Source organism: Seriola aureovittata, chromosome 11, assembly GCF_021018895.1.
Source record: "Seriola aureovittata isolate HTS-2021-v1 ecotype China chromosome 11, ASM2101889v1, whole genome shotgun sequence".
NCBI classification, from domain to species: Eukaryota; Metazoa; Chordata; class Actinopteri; order Carangiformes; family Carangidae; genus Seriola; species Seriola aureovittata.
The window spans coordinates 6,432,158-6,451,216 of NC_079374.1; the positions used below are offsets into that span (position 1 = coordinate 6,432,158).

Genomic DNA, 19,059 nt, shown 5'->3' on the forward strand with positions numbered 1-19,059 from the left:
TGGATGTTTGCATCCCTTCAGAGATAAGTCTACTAGTTGTAGTTCTTCAGAGACAATGAGAGAACGCTGCTTTCTTGAGTCGTCTGGACCAGTGTAAGTTTTGCCAGATACACTCCCTCAAACATCCACGCCCACACAAGTGCTGCAGCACACTGTTGTGAATAGAGAGATATTGCTAAAGAGGTTGGGAGGGAGCATTCAGTCCATGATTGTATCATTATGTGAATGTATGTCTGTGTGTGTGTGTGTGTGTGTGTGAGCGCATGTGCGTATGCATAACTTCCTTGCATAATCCTTCCAATTCTGCTGAAGTTGATGATAGCAGAGAGGATAAAAAACCACACCGAGCAGAAGAACACAGACGAGCCCGACTGAAGCCACTGTACCTCTCAACGTGTGGTAAGCAAACGTTTTCAATAGTACTACAATGTTGTATGTTTATTTCAAACATTATCTACTTTATTATGTTTATTTAAAGTTTTAGTGAGTATAGTTCAAGTTAACTATAAGAAATTCACAAATGTATAGGAAGACTGTACTTTATTGATACATTTTGCCGATTGTATCAATGTCCATCCGGCCCAGTGAGGGTACATTAGTTAGTTTTGCCCGTCATTCACATATTTGCAGCATTTTAAAAAATCTTTAACTGTAAATTAATTATAACTGTACTTAGACCTGAGTGGCCACAGCAAAAATTTTGTTCTCAATGTAATTCAAATTTTTTATTTATGAGAGTTCAATAATGTAAGACGTTTAAATCCAATTCATTTGGATGGGCACTTCAGAATAATGTCCATTTTGCAGCTGTAGTGCAGGAAGCAGATGTTTGCTGTGACTTCATCTATAAATAACTATCATATAGTGTTATAGTCACTATAAAGTTATATAAAATTGTTTATTGCATTATGCCATTTGAGAGGCAAATAGAGTGGGATTGATTTGGTAGTTAGCCAGTTAGAAACTGGTTAAAGCTTTCAGCATTTGTATATCAACAGTGGCTCAAATGACCATGCATATTGTGAAACAGCTTGTTGTGCGAATCCTACAGAGAATTATCCAGCTCTGCAGCCCTACTGAGATTTTTAGCCTCTTTAAGATGGCTTTTTTCATTTTCCATCCCACAAACTCCGCTCTGGTCAACACTCTTTCCAGCAGCCAAAGGCAGTTTTATTAAAACAAGATGCTGATAAACCCATTGTATGCCAGCTGCCCATCACCAAACACCTCATAGTGGAGCATTTAGTAGCTAAAGACCCAGATATTCTTCTCAAGAATTGGACTTTTGGATTATCACCTGTTAATGACCAAAGTTTTCAGTTTTAATACCCAAGAAAGCAACTGTTTTTTGTTTGTTTGTTTTTTAAGGCAATTTTACTAGTTGAGAGCAGTAAAAATGCTGAATTCATACACTGGGATGGTAACTATTCAAAGGTTTACTACTGCTGGTGATGTCTTTACGTGAAGTTATATTTACTGTAAGTGCCAGGCCTGTTTTCAACAGTGTATTTTATCAGTGTTCCACTGAAAGCGCAGTCATATCAAGGGAGGAACTTGCTGTTTAAGATAAAATCATTTTATCTTGTGCAGATAGTATTTTACAACATAACTTTTTCCACTGCACATTTTCAGAACTGATGATGCAAGATTTTTCAAGTTTTCAAGTTTTTCAATTGAGAGGGAGTGTTACTGGGCTTGGTGAAATTGTCACTATTTGACATTTTGCAGGCTAAATGATAAAAAAAAAACAATATTTAACCCTCCTATTATCCTTGGGGTCAATTTGACCCCATTCAATGTTTCCCATTCAAAAAACAATAGTTGGCTTTTTTTTTTTGCTTCATATTTCATGACTTTTCCTAATTTAATGGGAACAACTGATTAAGCATAAAATTATCATGATATTTTTTTAATGTGCTGAACACATATTGCACGCATTGGTGGTCCTCTGGGGTCAATTTGACCCCAAGCTGTTTTAGCTGTGTAAAACTTGTCTGTCTGTGTGTGTGACCTAACATCCCCACACCTGCAGGTGCAGAGTTGATACTTTAAGGGTTGATACATAACAGTCTTCAACATGGCTGACTGTGTGTCTGGTGGGACACACTCTTAGCAGCACGTCTACCTTGTTGTTGAAGTGAGTAGAGGGACCATAATTTTCCATTTTTGGTGCTAACGTGACATGGGGGGAGGGGCAATATTCTCATGAGAACTTTCCCGCACCATGGGCATGAAGGTGTGTGAAGTAGAACTGATATTTCCCGCGCTGTGGAGGGCGGGGTATTCCCGCAAGGACATTGGTAGTTCATGCAAAATAAGGGAGGAGCAAACATATAAAAGCTTGCACGGCAGCCCTCTATCCAAATCATTCCTCATTGTGCTCTGTGTATACTGCAATCTGCACGCTCTCTCACTTGAAAATGTCCTCTGGGAAAAGGTTTACTGTCAATTATGTTTTGGAACAGCTCTTTGACAGTGAAAGTGACATAGAGGAGAATGTGTCTGAGACAGAGGACTGTGTTGAGGAGGACCCTGATTTTGAGGCATTCTCATCTGATGAGAATGAGAGTGTTGACCCTCCTGTTGTCTCTCAACCACCAGCAGACACGATCCCTTCCAAAAATGGAAAGATAATATGGTCCCTTTCCCCATTTCAACAGCAGGGTAGACTTAGCGCTACTAATATTATCAAACGGTTCCTGGCCCCACCAGATATGCAATCAGCCATGTTGAAGACATCAAGTCATCATTAGAGTTCTTCATAACACCATCGATTGAAAATATTGTACTTGGGATGACAAATTTAGAGGGGAAGCGTGTGTATGGGGACAGTTGGAAAGACTTGGATGTAGCTGACTTGGAAGCCTACATTGGCTTGCTCATTGTGACAGGAGTTTACAAATCAAAAGGTGACGCAACAGCAAGCCTTTGAAACGCTGAGACTGGAAGGGCAATATTTCCAGCCACCATGTCTCTGAAGACATTCCAAGTTTTGTCCTGTGTCATACGCTTTGATGACAAACAAACAAGGCAGGGCTGACCAACATCAATCAATATGGTTCATTCTGTGAGAGTCATGAATGTGCATCCCAAATTAGAAAAGATTTGGATGAAAGATTTTCAAGATACACTAACTCTAAAAACTGAAAGTTTGACCTAATGGTGGCACTACAGGGAAGGTCATATCATCACCAAAACCAATAGGGTTCATACTCTTATGGTCATTAATGTTGTCAGTAAATTTGAGAAGATTTGTATGAAAACTTTTCAAGATAAATTAATTCGAATTTAAAAGTTTGGCCTGATGGTGGCGCTAGAGCACAGGTCAACTCACTGATAGGTTTCATTATCAAGGGGTTATTTATGTATTCAACAAATAAACAAAGTGCCTGACACAAAAACTTGGTCAACAATTTTCTGTAAATCATTTTCTGGAGGCAAATATCCCTGGGTTCAGATTGACCCCAAGGGTAAAATGTGTTAGTAATATTTGAGGATAATACGAGGGTTAAATTAAGTATTAATCTGTAATAGTTGCAGCCCAAATTTAGGTGTTGCAAATGTTGGTGTTATTGCCTTTACCATTTTACAATTTACAATTTTTCTTATCTGTCTTTTATATTTGTCCTGGATTGGCCATAACAAACATTATTTTCGAGCATAACATTGTTCATAAATATACTTGGTACCAGAACACCCTTGGCCTAAGTTCAATTATCCTCTTTGCGGTTGTATCATCTGCTCTGTAGCTGTATGTCTTGGACCCTTGGGTGAAGAGAGGAGCAGAGTTGTGAGCTGGTAGTGAGTTGGATCAGATGTTGGGGTAGGCTGCTGGACAGATCTGGTAAAATCTAAACCTGTAGTGAAGGAGGCCTGGGAAAGCCTGGCTGAGGCCCCTGTCAGCAAGGTCTTCAACTACAACATGCAACAGAACTTTTTTGCATCCCAGGGGAAGTCGAGGACATGAAATCTGAGTAATGTAGTTAATGTAGGAATTGTGCCGGACCGTTGTGGTGAAGTGGGAGCTGAGCTAGAAGACAAAGCTTAGCCTGGCTGTGGCCTGGCTGTTCACATTGTTACACACCGGCAGGATAAGTGGCCAACAGCTGACCAACACAATATCCTCTTGAATTTATAACGTCAGCTTTTATGTGTTCCTGGACAAGCAGGGTGTTGCTTCTTCTGCAACAATGAAGGTAAACCGACCATCACCTTATGTGATGGTCTGCCGGGAGGGGCCTGTATTTGTCTGCTCATCCGTCTCTCTCTGTTAAAACACTCTAATTGATTTACTTATTAATAGAAGGTGATAAAACGCCATTCTGGATCATTTTAGCCAACTTTAACCCCTGTAAGTGCCACATTAATTATTTAACAAAAAGCAAAAGAATATGCTCTAACTTTTAATTTATTCTCCCTCCCTCAGCTAATGGATGCTTCCCCACTTATCTTCCTGCTCTTTGTGGCGATATCTACATCTGAATGTTCAGGTAGTGTATACATTATGATAAAGAAAAATACAAGGAAAGGAAGTGCATTAGTGCATCCCCATCGACCCACACACAATAGTGCTGAAGCTTAATGTACGCATAAGGGAGTGTTCTGGACTTGGACTATATGTTTTTTTTATTTTCAATAGATTGCTTTATATTGCATAGTAACAGGACTCTCCTTTACAAATAACACTTAGATATGGCTAGTGCTATTTCACCAACGAACAAAGCCTATAGCAGGAGGCGAGAGAGGGTGGGTGTGTGTGTGTGGGGTGGGGAAGTGCTGGCATTCTTGACTGAGTGAAATGACCTAGAACTATCTAAGTAGCAGCCATTACCAGCCTGAGGGATTATTAATTTTGTACTTTTCACTTTCTCTTCATCATCATCGCTAAATCTATCATCTTCTCGCTCATTTTCAGAGACAGCTGAGCCCCTATGTGAGGACATTGAGCTGATCCGATCTCACCGTCTTGAAGGTGAAGCGTATCATGTTATGTTTGTGTTTCAGAACGACCTCCCACATAATGAGACCACATGGTACAAAACTGACTCCAAAATTGAGTATATCTCATCTGACAAGAAAAACAGGGTACATTACCACGGGGGAGAGCTCTTTTTCTTAAACCTCCAACCTGAGGACTCTGGACTTTACACTGCTCGGTAAGAATACTTTTCTCAACAAAACATTTTCACAACTTTGGAAACTTGGAAACTTCTATTCATTTCTATCACTAAATATACCTTCAAATTCATGTCATGGTCTTTTTGGCAACTCTAAAATGTATTCTTTCCATTGAGATGATCTACTGTCCCTATATGTATACCAATATAATGTCCCTGAGACCTATCTCAGCAAAATGTTTCTGGTGAAAGCCTCTGGCCCAATGTATGCCTTCGTCCTCAGTCTGGCCCATATACTTCCACAACTGGGCGGATTCTGGTTGTTATTCTCCAGTGTTGGTTGACAGCCAGCAACATTTTCTTGATGTGAAAGCAGCATCTGATAGTTTCACTCTATGTGGACCAGACTCAAGCAAATTTGTTTTCCCTTACCTTAACCCTAAGACTAACTTCCTTGGACGCTTTACCTGACCCTAACATATCACTAATCCTAACCAGTTATTCCTACTGTGCCTCACCATAACCCAACCAAAGCCCTAACTCCACCACAGGGGGGCCACTATGGAATTGAACAGGGGGCAAGCATTGTCTGAAGGGGGAACAGACTTTGACACAAGACAAATTGGAGTATTCTGAGGCTAAAGAAACAGTCGTATTTGCCAGAATACATTAACTATCTGGAATTGCTTCTCTTTTAGGCATATTAACTCCTCATCAGGAAAGTGCAGACTCTATAAAGTAAAACTTAATGTACACAACGCACACGACCAAAGGAAATATTTATATGGAGAAGTGGAAAAATCTGACAACAACATTGAGATCGAATGTCCAGATCCCGTCAAGTACACGTGTGAAAAGTTTGGGGGAGATTTCACCTGGTACAAGGTACAGCAATTTGTGATTACAGCGACACCTGGTATGAATATCAGTGAATTATTACATTGTTACATTATTACAATTATGGTTTACAAGTTCGAAAGTTTAAACCTTTTTTTGTTGTTTTTATTAGAAGTTTTTGAAAGTTGGAAATCTCAACAGTTGTAGCGCCAACAAGTCCATCAAACACCCAGATATAATATAGTTATTCAGTGCTATGGGACGGTAGCATAAAGCAGTAATAATGCCACTTTAATCATCAACATTTTTGTATATGTATTGCTATGTATGCCCTTATCTCTGCAACTGATGCAATGGCCCAGTGAGGTAATTTGGTGGTATGTAAGCAAGACTCACAGCAAGACAACTTTGTGTAGGTGCCCCACAGTTTCACAATTATTTCCGAGGTAGTAACTGATATGAAACGGTTACTCCCTGTGAAGTTCTCTAGAAATTGGGTGCTGAGTTACTGTAGGTGTTATGTTTGCTAACAGTACAGAATGTAAGCATACAGTACTACACCACAATGATTTACAACCTTACTCCATGAGATGTAGAAAAATAATTTTTTTTAAAAAGTGTGTTACTTTGTGGTCAAAATGCATAACTAGTCTGTCGTTGTCCATGGTTATAAAGTACAAGTACACATATCATTCAACCAATATTGGGAATATGCTTTCCAATAAATATATAATACCAAATTTTTATCCACTTGGTAACCCAGATTGCCAAATGGGTTTTGTCAGTTTTCTAGTTGTATGAATTAGACAGTATACATATATATATATATATATATATAGTATATATATTTATTTTTTTCTGGAAATTATACTTCTTTTTAATCTCCACTCAACTGTGGTCGTCTTTTCTTATATCATTACTTCCTTCCGTCTTACAAACTCAAATAAATTAGTAGGTAGTTTCCCAGACACTTCCATTGAGGTGGTATTACTAAATTAAGCATTCATGTCTAAAACTGAAACTAAACCTCTGAAACTACGGGACATGTAAAATGAAGCATTGCTTAACACTGTTTTATAAAGGCTAGATCTATTTAAACTAAACAACAATTATATATTTAGTTTATTATGTTTTGGACTCTTGGACTTAAGAGATATTCCTACAGTACCTATGTAAAATTATTTACAATTGCACTAAATTCTAGAGATCTATTTTTTGTAAAAGGATTATTCTGTTCAATACATTTTTTTTTCCATTTTTTTTTTTTTTTTTTTTTTAGTTTTTATTGTCTAATTAGAGGATTACAGAATGTGGTTATTTGAATAATAAAATGTATTTACACTCTCCACATTCTTTTACATTCCCTCTAAGCTCCTCAGTTGTTTCAAGTTCCTTTCATATGACTTTATTTGAGTCCTTCTTTATTTTCACTATTTGTTGCCCCTTCTGCCTCGGCTGCAGGACTTCAATCTTCTTCAAGGCAACAACAATCTGCCTACTCTGTGGGTTAAAGATGCCGACAAAAATAAGGAGGGCATCTACACTTGCATGTGTACCTGGCCATACAATCACAAGATGTACAACTCGTCAGGCTCAAGGAAGCTAAAAGTTTTAGGTGAGTGAGTTTTTTTCAGGTATTTGTAAACCTTTAGTTAGGTTAGTGGGAATTTAAAAGAGCCATTGTGCATCCAGTGTGAGGGTAAGTTTGAGTTAGAGAAAAGTTTCAAGAGTTTGTGTATTGTATCATGTAGAAAAAATACTGATTATGGTGATAACACTGGAATGTGACCATTGTCAAGTGTCACACTGAAGAGAACAGAGGGGAACACTCATCACTGTGTTTTATTTCTACTTGCAGAAAAAAGTATCGCCAAATGTGAAATCCTCTCTCCGGTCAACAAGGAGCAGTTTGCTAATGAAGGTGGGAAAATTTCCCAAAATAAGACCATAGTGCTATCACAGCACTACAAATACAACTGTTCCTATATTGACATAACCACTTGCACCTTGCCGACATGTTACTGATTATTATGTATTAGTGTTGATTTTAAGCTAGGTATCTGATCTGTGAATTGTTCGTGTTGAGTTCAAACTCAGATATGGGAAAAGAAGGGGGGAATCCCTTTAAAAGGCGTATCAAAACAAAGTCAATGAGAACTTAAGTTTTATTTTCCATTTTTCGGCAGAGTATTACATCCACACACTTCTGAGATGAGAAGCAAACTAATCACAAAGAGTTTAACGGTTCAACTAAAAGACACTACTGCAACCAAATGAACATTACATATTAATAAGAGAAGCATCACATTACTTTTAGTTGGAAATGTAACATATAATAATATATAATCTGCTGCAAACAAGAATGTCAAGGTTATAGTTTATTTTTTATTTTAATGAAGTGTAATTCAAAGAATATACTATAAATATATTTCATTAAGTAAATAAGAGATGAATAATAGGTAAGTAAGGAAATGTCTAACTTAAAGAGTGGATGTGTTTTACTTTGAAATAATGGCATTCTGTGTACATTTTTCTTTGGTTTATTTAAAGGTTATCAACGTAATAAACTCTAATAACTGTTCAGTACTAAAACAAAACTGGACTGTAAAAAGTAAACAAAGCTAAGTGGAAGTAGACTAAAGCCCTGCTCATATAGGTACTCCTTTGAGAGGAAACCACCATATCGCTCATATCTTTCAGACCTCTAGCAGAGTTTTGATGTACAGAACTTTCAAAGCACGGGAAACTTTTGGTATTGTTTCTTGTTATTACTTTGTTCCTTGTAGTTACTTTGGATAGCCTGAAGTTTCCGTCCTGGAGCAGAACTGAGATTGTAATTATCTCAGTGTTTTAATTTAGTGTGTGTGGGCTTCAAAGCCACTCTATTCAGACAAAGCAGGGTAAAGTGAATAAATGAGAAATTGCTGCAATGTCTCAATGAATCACTCTGAAACTTCTCAATAAGGAGACACACACTGTGAATTAAAATGTTTTATATACAATGTCTTGTTTTTTCTACCAGGCTTTGGGATTAAGTTGAACTGCTCAGTTTACTGTGGGATCAATTTCGACCTCGACTGTAAAGCTCGCTGGCAACCTGCCAATAAGAGGGATGGATACAATACAACCACCAAACTGTAAGACTGATCAAAAGCAGAACATCACTCTCACTTCAAAATGCAACTTCCCGTTTGTATGGTGTTATTACATGTTTATCATTCTGTTCTAGGGTTGTCAAAAAATCGATAATCAGATACTAATCGATACTAAAAATTAGTATCTGATTAGATACTCATTTGCAACCATATAAAACGACCAACGTTAATGTGGGAGCTAGGCAGCGAACGTTATCAGTCCTGCCTGAAATTCTAGTATAGTGACAACCCTATTCTGTTCACTCATTCTTTAAACTGATTAAAAATACCGCACACGTCTCTGTTCAAACATGCACATACATTGTCTCGTCACTGGAGCAGCACATAAACACATCCACAGAAACCAACATGTACAGGCATTTGGTTTTCATGTGATGGCTGGCTGGATAAAGTAAGGGGATTACCAAAGTCAGTAGGACACATCATCTATGAAGTGTCTGCACCAAATTTAGCACCAATCCTTTGGGTAGATGTCAGGATATGTTACTGAATAATTGAAAAAAGGTTATCTATTTTGGGCTTAACGGGAAAAGTCATTTAAAAACTTGTAAACTGAATGTCTGGACAAAGTTTAATGGTAATCCAATATTTGTGGTGATATTTCCGAACCGAATGACCGTGATGGCCATCTCCAGAGCTACTCATATATCTAAAAAAAAACCAAATATCTTGAATTTAAATGTTGATTTTGTGTATTTTTTTGCCCTGGTTGGCTTCTGTAGTGAACCACTGGACTCTGTAAATCAACATTAATGATAACTTGTGTCCTTTTCTTCAATCAACCAAACTCTGTGTCCTTTGTTAGAATCATGGAGGACCGAACAAAGAACATCATCTCCACTGCGGTCCTGACCATCGACAAAGTGTCAGCTAAGGATTTTCTAAATAACTTTGAATGCATCGCTGACTGCTATTACGAACGCAATACTGCCAATTTAACTCTTAAGCGGAGAGGTCAGTGACGTGATTGTAGATTGTTGTTCATTTGTAAATCTATCAGGCTTTGGCTACACATGCAATATTTGTTAGCTGAAATAATTGTTGGTTTTAATAAAATTGGTCAACAACATGAAAAATGCTGACTGTCAGCCTTGTCATTTAGTGATACACACACACACACACACACACACACACACACACACACAGATACATTTTACTTACTTCAATTTTGTGTTTGTTTTCCAGAATCAGTAACTCCACTGATCGTTGCACCAGTGTGTGTGTTGTTCGTCTGTGCGTTCGCTGCTGTGCTGGTAAAGTGCTTTGCTATCGACCTTGCTCTCTTCTTCAGACGCTTCTTCCCTCTGAGCAGTCACAGAGGAGGTAAGAGTTTATGTAAAGCTTAAACAAACGAGGTACAGCGTGTTCATTAGTCAGCTTTATATGCTTGTAGGTGTTTGTTTTTTTTTCAACTTTGAACTGAGCCGGACTAACTGTTACCCCCAACATCTGGTTTTTGGCCTAAGCTAATCATCTACTCTAAGGGGATTTGTACTCATTTTGTTTACAGGTTTGATAAGGTGAAGATTAAGTTAGCTGCTGACATACCCAAATCTCCAACCCAGCTGTTGGCAGTTGAGTTACATTGTGGGTAATTTAAAGAGAATAAGAAGAAGACTGTCAGGAGTAAAAAAGATGGTATATCTGGTTTTTCTACATTGACTTTGACAATGTTTAAAGAGTGCAATACTACACCGATAGAGTACTCTTTCAATTCACAGCAAATGGAGCTGGAAGCTAGTCTATTCAAACTTGTTTTTAATAAAGTATAATTAATGTGTCATTTGGCTGGAATATGGCTTCATTCTGCATGTAAACAAGCATGCAGAGATGTGGCTGTTTTCTTTTATACTTGTTCAGATTTTGAGTATTACATTACCGTGTCAGATTTGAACCTGCAGGGCTCCATCTGTTGAGATTTGTGAGGGTCTGTACATAAGCTTCTCTGTCATCCTCTGTGACCCATAGTTACCCATAAAACCCAAAAAAGATTTGCAATTTTGTTAATACGCATATTTGTACAAGCAATTTTCCAGCCGCACTGAGATTATATTTTTTAGCAAAGTTTCTCATTGAGTTACCTGAGATTGACTTGAGGGGATTTCAGTCAGAAGTAAAAGCATCATAAGCGACTGCAATGTAGCGTGGGTGACAATGAGTCAGAGTGAAAAAAATGGACACTTCAGCTTCCATTAATTTGTTTGTATTGAACAGATGCAAGGTTGTACGATGCCTACGTAGTCTACCAGATGCAGAGCACTGACAAGGTCACCGAGGAGACACTCAGTCAGTTTGTCACACAGATTTTGCCCTCTGTCCTCGAGAAAAAGTGTGGATATCGACTCTTCATCCACGGGAGGGATGACATACCTGGGGAAGGTCTGAATTTTATTTTCTTATTTACCTCTCACCTCTTCCCTCTCACACCCCGTCCTTGCATTTGCTTCTTCTTCTTCTCCACTTTTTTGCTTTAAACAGTTATCAGTTAACAGCTAGCAGATATGCTAATATTAAAAAAGAAACCAACATGGTGAATTTCTCTTAAAGGGTTATTTACAGCACTTTGGGGTGATTTTGTTGTGCTACAAAGCCTGAGGAACATTTTTCATATCATAACATAAAATAGTTTTTGTTAAGCATTTTGTTTGACCCCACAGACCGTCTGGAGCTGGTGGAGGACAGCATAGAGCAGAGCAGGAGACTGATGGTTGTCCTCACCCCGGGTTCAGGATCAAAGCCTGAGATCACAGACCAATGTCCTGCCTCAACCCAAAACTCAGTAATAGGAGGATTTGACTGGCAGGTAGGAGTCCAAGAAATGTAGAGAAAAACCACTAAGGCAGTTACTAAGGCAGTATCCCTGTCTGTTTGTTCAAAATATTGGGACACAGTTGCAACTTGGGTCCAAATGGTCCAGACTCAAAACTACGCTTATTGCATTAAGCAATGAGTCATTTCTGTCCATGTATCTGTGCCAGCTATGGAGTACACTAGGGGTTGGCGATATGACGATATTAGATCGTGAAGGATTACAACGTGATCTTTCAAGCTGCAGAGATCGTGGGATCGTCTAGGGCACATTCTATAAATTGCAGTTCTATGCTAATGCACCGACGCACCAGACGTATTGACGTCGTCAACCTGACCGACCAATCATAGCGAATTACGCGCAGTGACGCGCTTTCCTACCCGCCGCCTTGTTTGTGTGTGTAGCGGTAGCACATTGAGAGTGATGGCTGAAATGCAAACGGAGTTGGTCGCTAAAAAAAATTCCACCTCCATTATATGGAATTGGTTTGGATTTTCCGCAACTGATCAAGCGCAAGCAAATGTAATTTGCAAAGTTTGCACAGAAACAGTTCGCATGTCAGGTGGTAACACGACGAACCTGTTTAATCACCTGAAGAGGAAGCACCCAAAGCAGTATGCTGAGGGCCAAACAGCTAACAGATAATTCGGGTTATACACATTGCAGTTTGATATTTTTTGTTCAAAACCGTTGCACTAAAAGAGATAACCACAGTCACTTTAGTTTGCAGTTTTGCGTTTCAATAAGCTATTTAGTGTTTTGATAAATAAATCCTGTTTAAATGACTGTCAGTAATGTCTTTGATTGATATTTTACTTTCTGTTACTACTTTTGCAAGAGTGCACTTTATTAGAATGTTGTTGTTGTTTACCTTAAACTTTACGTTGTTTGCACATGCAGGCAAAACTGCGACTATTTGAAATAAAATCTGTTAAGAAAGGTTCTTTGGTCTAAATTGTTCGTTTTATTTTTTCCAATTTAAGATCGTGATAAAATCGAAATCGTGATTTTATTTTAAAAAATCGTGATATGATATTTTTGCCATATCGCCCACCGCTAGAGTACACAGATTCCAAAACATGGTAAAACAATTACATGTGGATAGTTGGCCAAAAAGTTATTATTGTTCCAGAATTCTTTGTTCTCCTGCGATGATGGGATAATCAAGACTGAATCATCATAGAGCTATTTGATATCTTGAAACAAAGTTATACTCTTTGAATTCAAGGCTAAAAGAACATTGTGAACAACCATGGCTATTCTTGGCGTTCATATTTTATGCTACTTAGCTAAAGAGTTCTCTGATTGCACAAACAATAGAACATTTAAAAAAAAAATTGATTGATTGATCATTTTCCAGGTGGGGATCCACCATGCGCTGGTCCAGAGGGAGATGAGTGTGATTCTGATCCAGCTGGGGGACACTGGGCCCCAAGGATACACAGACCTTCCTGTCGGCTTGCAGCACCTGATTCGCAAGAGTGCCCCACTGAAGTGGCCAAATGGTTCACGGGGTGCTGCCGCATGGAACTCGCGCTTCTGGAAGAGGGTGCGATACCTGATGCCCGCCACACCGGCCAGAAAATGTTCTCCCTCTGCGATTATTTGAAGCCCTTGTGCAGTTTGATTAGCTCTGCCCTTCCTGGAATGACTGACCTGTAGCATGTACTAAAAAAATCTGAAGGATGGTCCACACTCACTAGTCCTTTTATACAGATATGTGGGAAAAATCGCAGGCGTCAGCAATATTGTTTATATATGAATGATGCAAATAAGTCCAGAAGGAATGTGTTTACTGTAGCTATATAGAGGAAGCTTTTGGATCTTAATAAGGATACTTATTTTGGATATGTAAGAATTTATTATGCACTTTGTATATGTATCGTTTAATATATAATCTGTCAACTAAGTCAGCATAAACTCTTTGGCGTCCCCCTGTATTGATGTTCAGTATGGGTTGATTATCCTGTAAAAATAAGCAAGGTTTTGATGGTTTCATGACTACTGGCCAGGGTGTTTCCAGTACCTACAGAGATATACAGTATAGGAGTATTGTGCTGTTTGTGGGAACCACTGTGGTATTCTCTCTTCAGCTCTGTGCTATTGGACAACACAGCTTCTGTCATTCTGTTTGTCTGGTTGTATTTACAGTTTTTTTATGAGCTTTTACTTTGAAATGTATAGGTTTAGCATCTGTTCGAGGCTACCCATGTATGTCTAATCCCCATTGTTAAATTAATAAAGATAAGGCAATTTAATACAATTATATCAGTGGCATGCGGTGACTTTTACACATAGGCAAGCACAACGTAGTTGCAACCCCACCCCCACAACTCAGCGATTCAGTACCCAAAAAAATATGGACCAGACTAAAATCTACCTTTTCATGACAGTAGCAGTAGCAAATCTTCAGTCTTCTCGGATCTTCATTTCAGGGCCAGGCCGGTCTCATGGTTTTGTTCTGCCTGTCTTTCCTGTGCTGGACGTCCTGCTCCTGCATCTTGATGCTCTCTGTCAGGACATCTTCACCTTTCCCCTTCCTGTCTGAAGAAGTTTTAAGATTATATTAGATTGTCTGATCCTCTGAAGTGGCACTAAACACATCAAATGTGCAGCATAGAGGAAAAATATCCATTCACTTCAATGGTAATCTTCAAAAATATTTACCATTACATGACAATGACGCACTCCAGTAACAATGTTGAATCCTGTATTTTCCAGCCTCAGTGTTGTTAATCCTTCCGGCTAATTGTCTGGACTGTAGTTGGGAAGCAAAGGGGAACTTCGCTCTCAAGTAGTCATAGCATTTCTTTCTAGAGTGAAATCTATAGTGCACATATATTTCACTGCTACGCTCACAGCCACACTGCTAACTTATAACTAGCTAGCTAACTCTCTACTCTGGTCGCCAGCCTCACCCCTCCCTCTCTCTCTCTCGGACAACCTACGTACTGAGCTATTCCTGAAAGGAGCTTCACTACTCCTGTAACAATATTCTGTCTCAAATTTACAGCAAACCTTGCATAGAGCTGATAAACTAATGTAATTCGCTTGCTGCTGCCTCTTCGCGCTTAATAATCAGGTCTGGTTTCCACATAAGTCTGCGCATGTGCAAGATACGCGCATCCTCAACGCGCATGCGCGAATTAAGCCGCTTTCCTCTTCCAGCACGAAAATGACAACAACGATAAGCACAGCGGCTGGAAGTCAAGCTAGCTTTCAGGGACAATACCCCGCTGCCATCACCAGTGGGCAGTAAATTACATGATGAATGCAAACAGGCAACAGATCCTTGATGAAACAGAAAGCTTTCCTGAGACCAAACATAAGGAGAGATGTCGCTTCCACTTCAGTATTGTTCAAATCAATGTCTATTTTTAGCTTTAACTGGGCGATTGCACTGCTTGCCTTTCTTGCCCCCGACGGCACGCCACTGATTTATATACAGTGTAGGGTTGTGCAGAAATAAAGGTTAAAGATGCAGATGAAAATGGCAAAAGAATGTTAACTATAGTCCAATCCGTTTTCGAGAAGCAAAAATGTATATTTCATTATTATAGCGTCACCTATCAGATAATTAGTGTAATTTTTTGTGCCTGTGCGCGTTTTTCTCAGGTAGTTTCTGCTGCGGGACGCACAAGAACAAAAACAATAAGGTCCCAGCAGTATTCACGGCTTGGACCTCTAATTAAATAATTTTCTCCTATCAAACTGACCTGGGAATATTGGCCCACCATTGAATACTTATTGATTTAACTGTAGTTACATCGTTTGTCCAGCAGAGGGAGACAATGCTACTGTAGGTTCACCATGACAGTTGTCTGCTAAATCTACCACGTCCTCTTCAATACTGCAAAGAATAGCTCTGTAGTTAATGAAGATTATTTCTCTGGTAGGATTACTTTGCTTATTTACAGTTTTATTTTCATTGTATTACTAATGCTGGCAAGATTACGCGGTAAAGACTTTTATCAAATTTACAGAGACAAAAACAAAATGTAAAAAGTGCAAAAAGGAAAATACACTGGGGAAAATAAGCCAGACAGATGTGGATGGTGGCCGCTGGGTGGAGACAGTAAAACAGGTAGAAAATGGAAAATGCTGTGCACTTTCTCTCTCACTCATACCCGGCAAACAACTGATGACATTGTTATTTCCGACTCTCTCGGCTGTTGATACAGACCGCAGCTTGTCCCTGGAAGTCCTGCTTCATCTTCTGCCTTGTTCCCGGGTCGGTGTCTCTGTGTGTGATGGAGGATTGATTCAGGACGGGATGGATGCCGTGTAAACAAGTAAGTGGTGACTTGTCATTGATTTTTATTCCCGTACGCAACATATTTTATATTAGTGCCACACAATGATATACTTTAGGAAAGGGAAATGTAAAACATCACTTTGTTTTTACAGGAATATTATGAGCCTATACTGAAAGTCAAAAGTAAACTGAAATATTAATAGCATACAACAGATATAAAAACACCATAAGCTCCATAAAAAAATAATCACTGACTGTTGTAGGCACAGTATCAATTTAGTAAAATCATACCAGCCAAAATGATCATTATTTACAATAAATTCATTTTCTATTTACTATTGGCCATTAGAGCTCAACTCTTGATAAGATTAGTCAAAAAGAATTACTTAGAGGTCAATATGTTGTCTGTCATTAACTACAGTAAAATGTATGTAGAGTACAGACATGTTTACAGATTGTTGAAGATACAACTACAGGGATTTTATACAGTATAAGAAAAAACATGAAGTAGTAGAAATGACCTTTAACAAAAATGTTTAATGAATCGGTGAATCAGAGAGTAAATGGTTCAAATTGTGACATGATTTTTAGTTTAAGGGAATAATCCCTTCTCAATAACTTCAGTTTGCTCCTCCATTGACACACACACACACACACTCACTGTTCCCTGCGCTTATATGCAAAGTGTCTTGACTGTTGAAACAGAGAACAAGACACTTAGCTGTGGACAGCTACCTGTCATCACGTCGGTGGTGTCTGGTTCAGTCACTCAGCTGATCCTGACACACAACAACCTACACTCAGAGCGAGTTGACAGCTGTGATGATGGGGAACAGAAAATGTCATCAGTAACTTTTCATCAATGACACAAAGCAAACGACCTTTAAAGTAAGTAAAATTAATTTTGCTTTCAGAATTATTTTGTTGAACTTTTTTCTAACACAACCGATACTACAGTGCTGCTGTTGCACTTATAGGAAACTTAATGTTAGAAAATTAAAATAGAAATGTAGAGTTCTCCCTATTTTCTTGTGAAAAGCCCAGCAGCAGTCTGAGACAGAAAGTTACATACATATGTTAATTGTACTGTGGGACACATCTGTTTATTCAGACTAAACTATATAACTGTAAGTATTTATCAGTCTCTACTGTTGAACTGTTCAAACTCTTAAGTAATTTGTCTAGTACAGTAACAGTGTGTGTGTGTGTGTGTGTGCGTGTGTGTGTGTGAGTAAGTGAGTGAGTGTGTGTGTGTGTGTGTGTGTCAGTGGAAGAGTTGTGAAAATGTCTACTTGGCTCTCCTGATGTAAAAGGAATGTTAAAATTAATTACGTCTTCTAATAATGGTGGAAATAAACTAAGTACATTTAATGAATGTATTTAAGTCCAATTTTAAGGCTTGTCTACTTTAGTTGAGTATTTCCATTTAATGCTAGAAGTCTAGAAGTGTTTGTGCTACGGATTTAAAACAGCATTACATTTAATTACATTACATTATAGAAATGCATTTTACAAGACATGTTATGCTATCTGGGTTACATTTTTATCAACTCAATGAAAAAACTTTACGTCCTTTTTTAAGTTATTTTATTTTTTCAGGCTTTTTTTGCCGCAAAAAGAGACAGGAAAGTTGTGTGTGTGTGTGTGGGGGGGGGGGGGGGGGGTTACTTGGGCTGCTGTAGTTAGGACTAAGCCTTCAAGTTTTACTACTGAGGCACCCCGTGAAAAAACATTTTAATTAACTTTGATGCAAAAAACCGAAACCAAGATCTTCCTATCCTGTTCATAACGAAAGTGCTTTTGTTGCATAAACCAAAAGTAGGACTCAATCGAAATCGAGATCCAGCGGTATCGATCCAGACCGCGTCCCTACAACTTCCAAGTCCAGTGGTAAAAAATGTGGCAGTTATTCTACAAGAAATAACATTTCCTATAAAATGTGATTGGCAAAACAAATTAGCACCATGTATTATACAAGTATAATCTCTAGGAGACAGGGTTCTCAGATGTCGGTCAGTGTTGAGCATTTGCATCCATGCATGCTCTGCATATGTCCTCATGTGACCTTTTACCCCCTTTGCCTGCTGCACTGAGCTCTAGACATGACTGTGGACTGCCAGGCGGGACATGTGTGCGTCTGTATGTTCGTGTGTGTGTGTGTGTGTGTGTGTATGTGTAAATGTGCATGTGTCAGCAGAAGCAGGACAGCGGCACGCTCCCATTGAAAAGGAAGGGGGATGGGAGGGGTGGGGTAGTGCTGGATGACGTTTGGCCCGGCAGCTGGGAGCTGCTCCGGGCTTTTGTTCCTCGCTGACCCCGCTGACCTGGCACTCGCCCTAATGTCACACACACACTTTCACGCACCTGCACGTAGTCAGACGCATGACCGCACTTACGCACCCTTACACACACACACACACACACACACACATGCACAAGCCTGCACCAGGATATATGTAAATGTGGAAATTCGCTAAAACACACCATAGACACGCACACACATGCACACAAACTCAATAGGCCAGGCCCTGTGGGGACGATCTATCATGACTTAATCAGGGTGCTGTGAATTTTGTGTGTGTGACAGAGAGCGAGAGAGAGTGTGTGTGTGTGTATGTGTGTGTGTGTGTGTGTGTGTGTGTGTGTGTGTGTCTGACTCGCTGTATGTAGTCTATGAAAGACATCTGATCATAACAGTAAAGCTGTGAGTGTGATATTCCATGATGTTTTCTTTAGTCGCTCCTCCATGAGTAAACAGTGCTTTTCCTTCCTGGTTTGTATTCGGCTGAAAAGTCCCAGATTCCCCTGACTCTCAGCGGGAACCGAGGATAATCTCCTGTTTTTCTATGTCTAGAATAAACTTCTTGAAATCGCTTTGTGCTCCAG

At 39.1% G+C, this 19,059-nt stretch overlaps 1 protein-coding gene and 1 long non-coding RNA gene across 4 annotated transcripts in view; one reads left to right on the plus strand and one right to left on the minus strand.

The window, feature by feature from the left end:
• LOC130178014 (uncharacterized) overlaps nucleotides 1-15,320 on the minus strand; it is a 28,522-nt gene extending 13,202 nt beyond the window's left edge. For both annotated transcript variants that reach the window (XR_008829100.1, XR_008829099.1), the window contains exons 1-3: nucleotides 14,586-15,320; nucleotides 14,299-14,462; nucleotides 10,271-10,413 (exon numbers count right to left, since the gene is read on the minus strand). This is a non-coding gene — a long non-coding RNA (uncharacterized LOC130178014). The remainder of the gene's footprint in view (nucleotides 1-10,270; nucleotides 10,414-14,298; nucleotides 14,463-14,585) is intronic.
• On the plus strand, nucleotides 198-14,264 carry il1rl1 (interleukin 1 receptor-like 1). 2 transcript variants are annotated; one of them, XM_056390081.1, is made up of 12 exons: nucleotides 198-399; nucleotides 4,427-4,490; nucleotides 4,916-5,156; nucleotides 5,816-6,002; nucleotides 7,416-7,569; nucleotides 7,813-7,875; nucleotides 8,977-9,091; nucleotides 9,915-10,063; nucleotides 10,295-10,432; nucleotides 11,324-11,488; nucleotides 11,767-11,912; nucleotides 13,279-14,264. In XM_056390081.1, exons 2-12 carry the CDS (start codon nucleotides 4,430-4,432, stop codon nucleotides 13,525-13,527), a joined length of 1,668 nt encoding a protein of 555 aa, XP_056246056.1. In that variant the 5' UTR covers nucleotides 198-399; nucleotides 4,427-4,429; the 3' UTR covers nucleotides 13,528-14,264. The 2 variants fall into 2 exon arrangements, with proteins under 2 accessions (XP_056246056.1, XP_056246057.1); XM_056390082.1 differs by having other exon boundaries at nucleotides 5,005-5,156.
• Nucleotides 15,321-19,059: the final 3,739 nt, after the last annotated feature.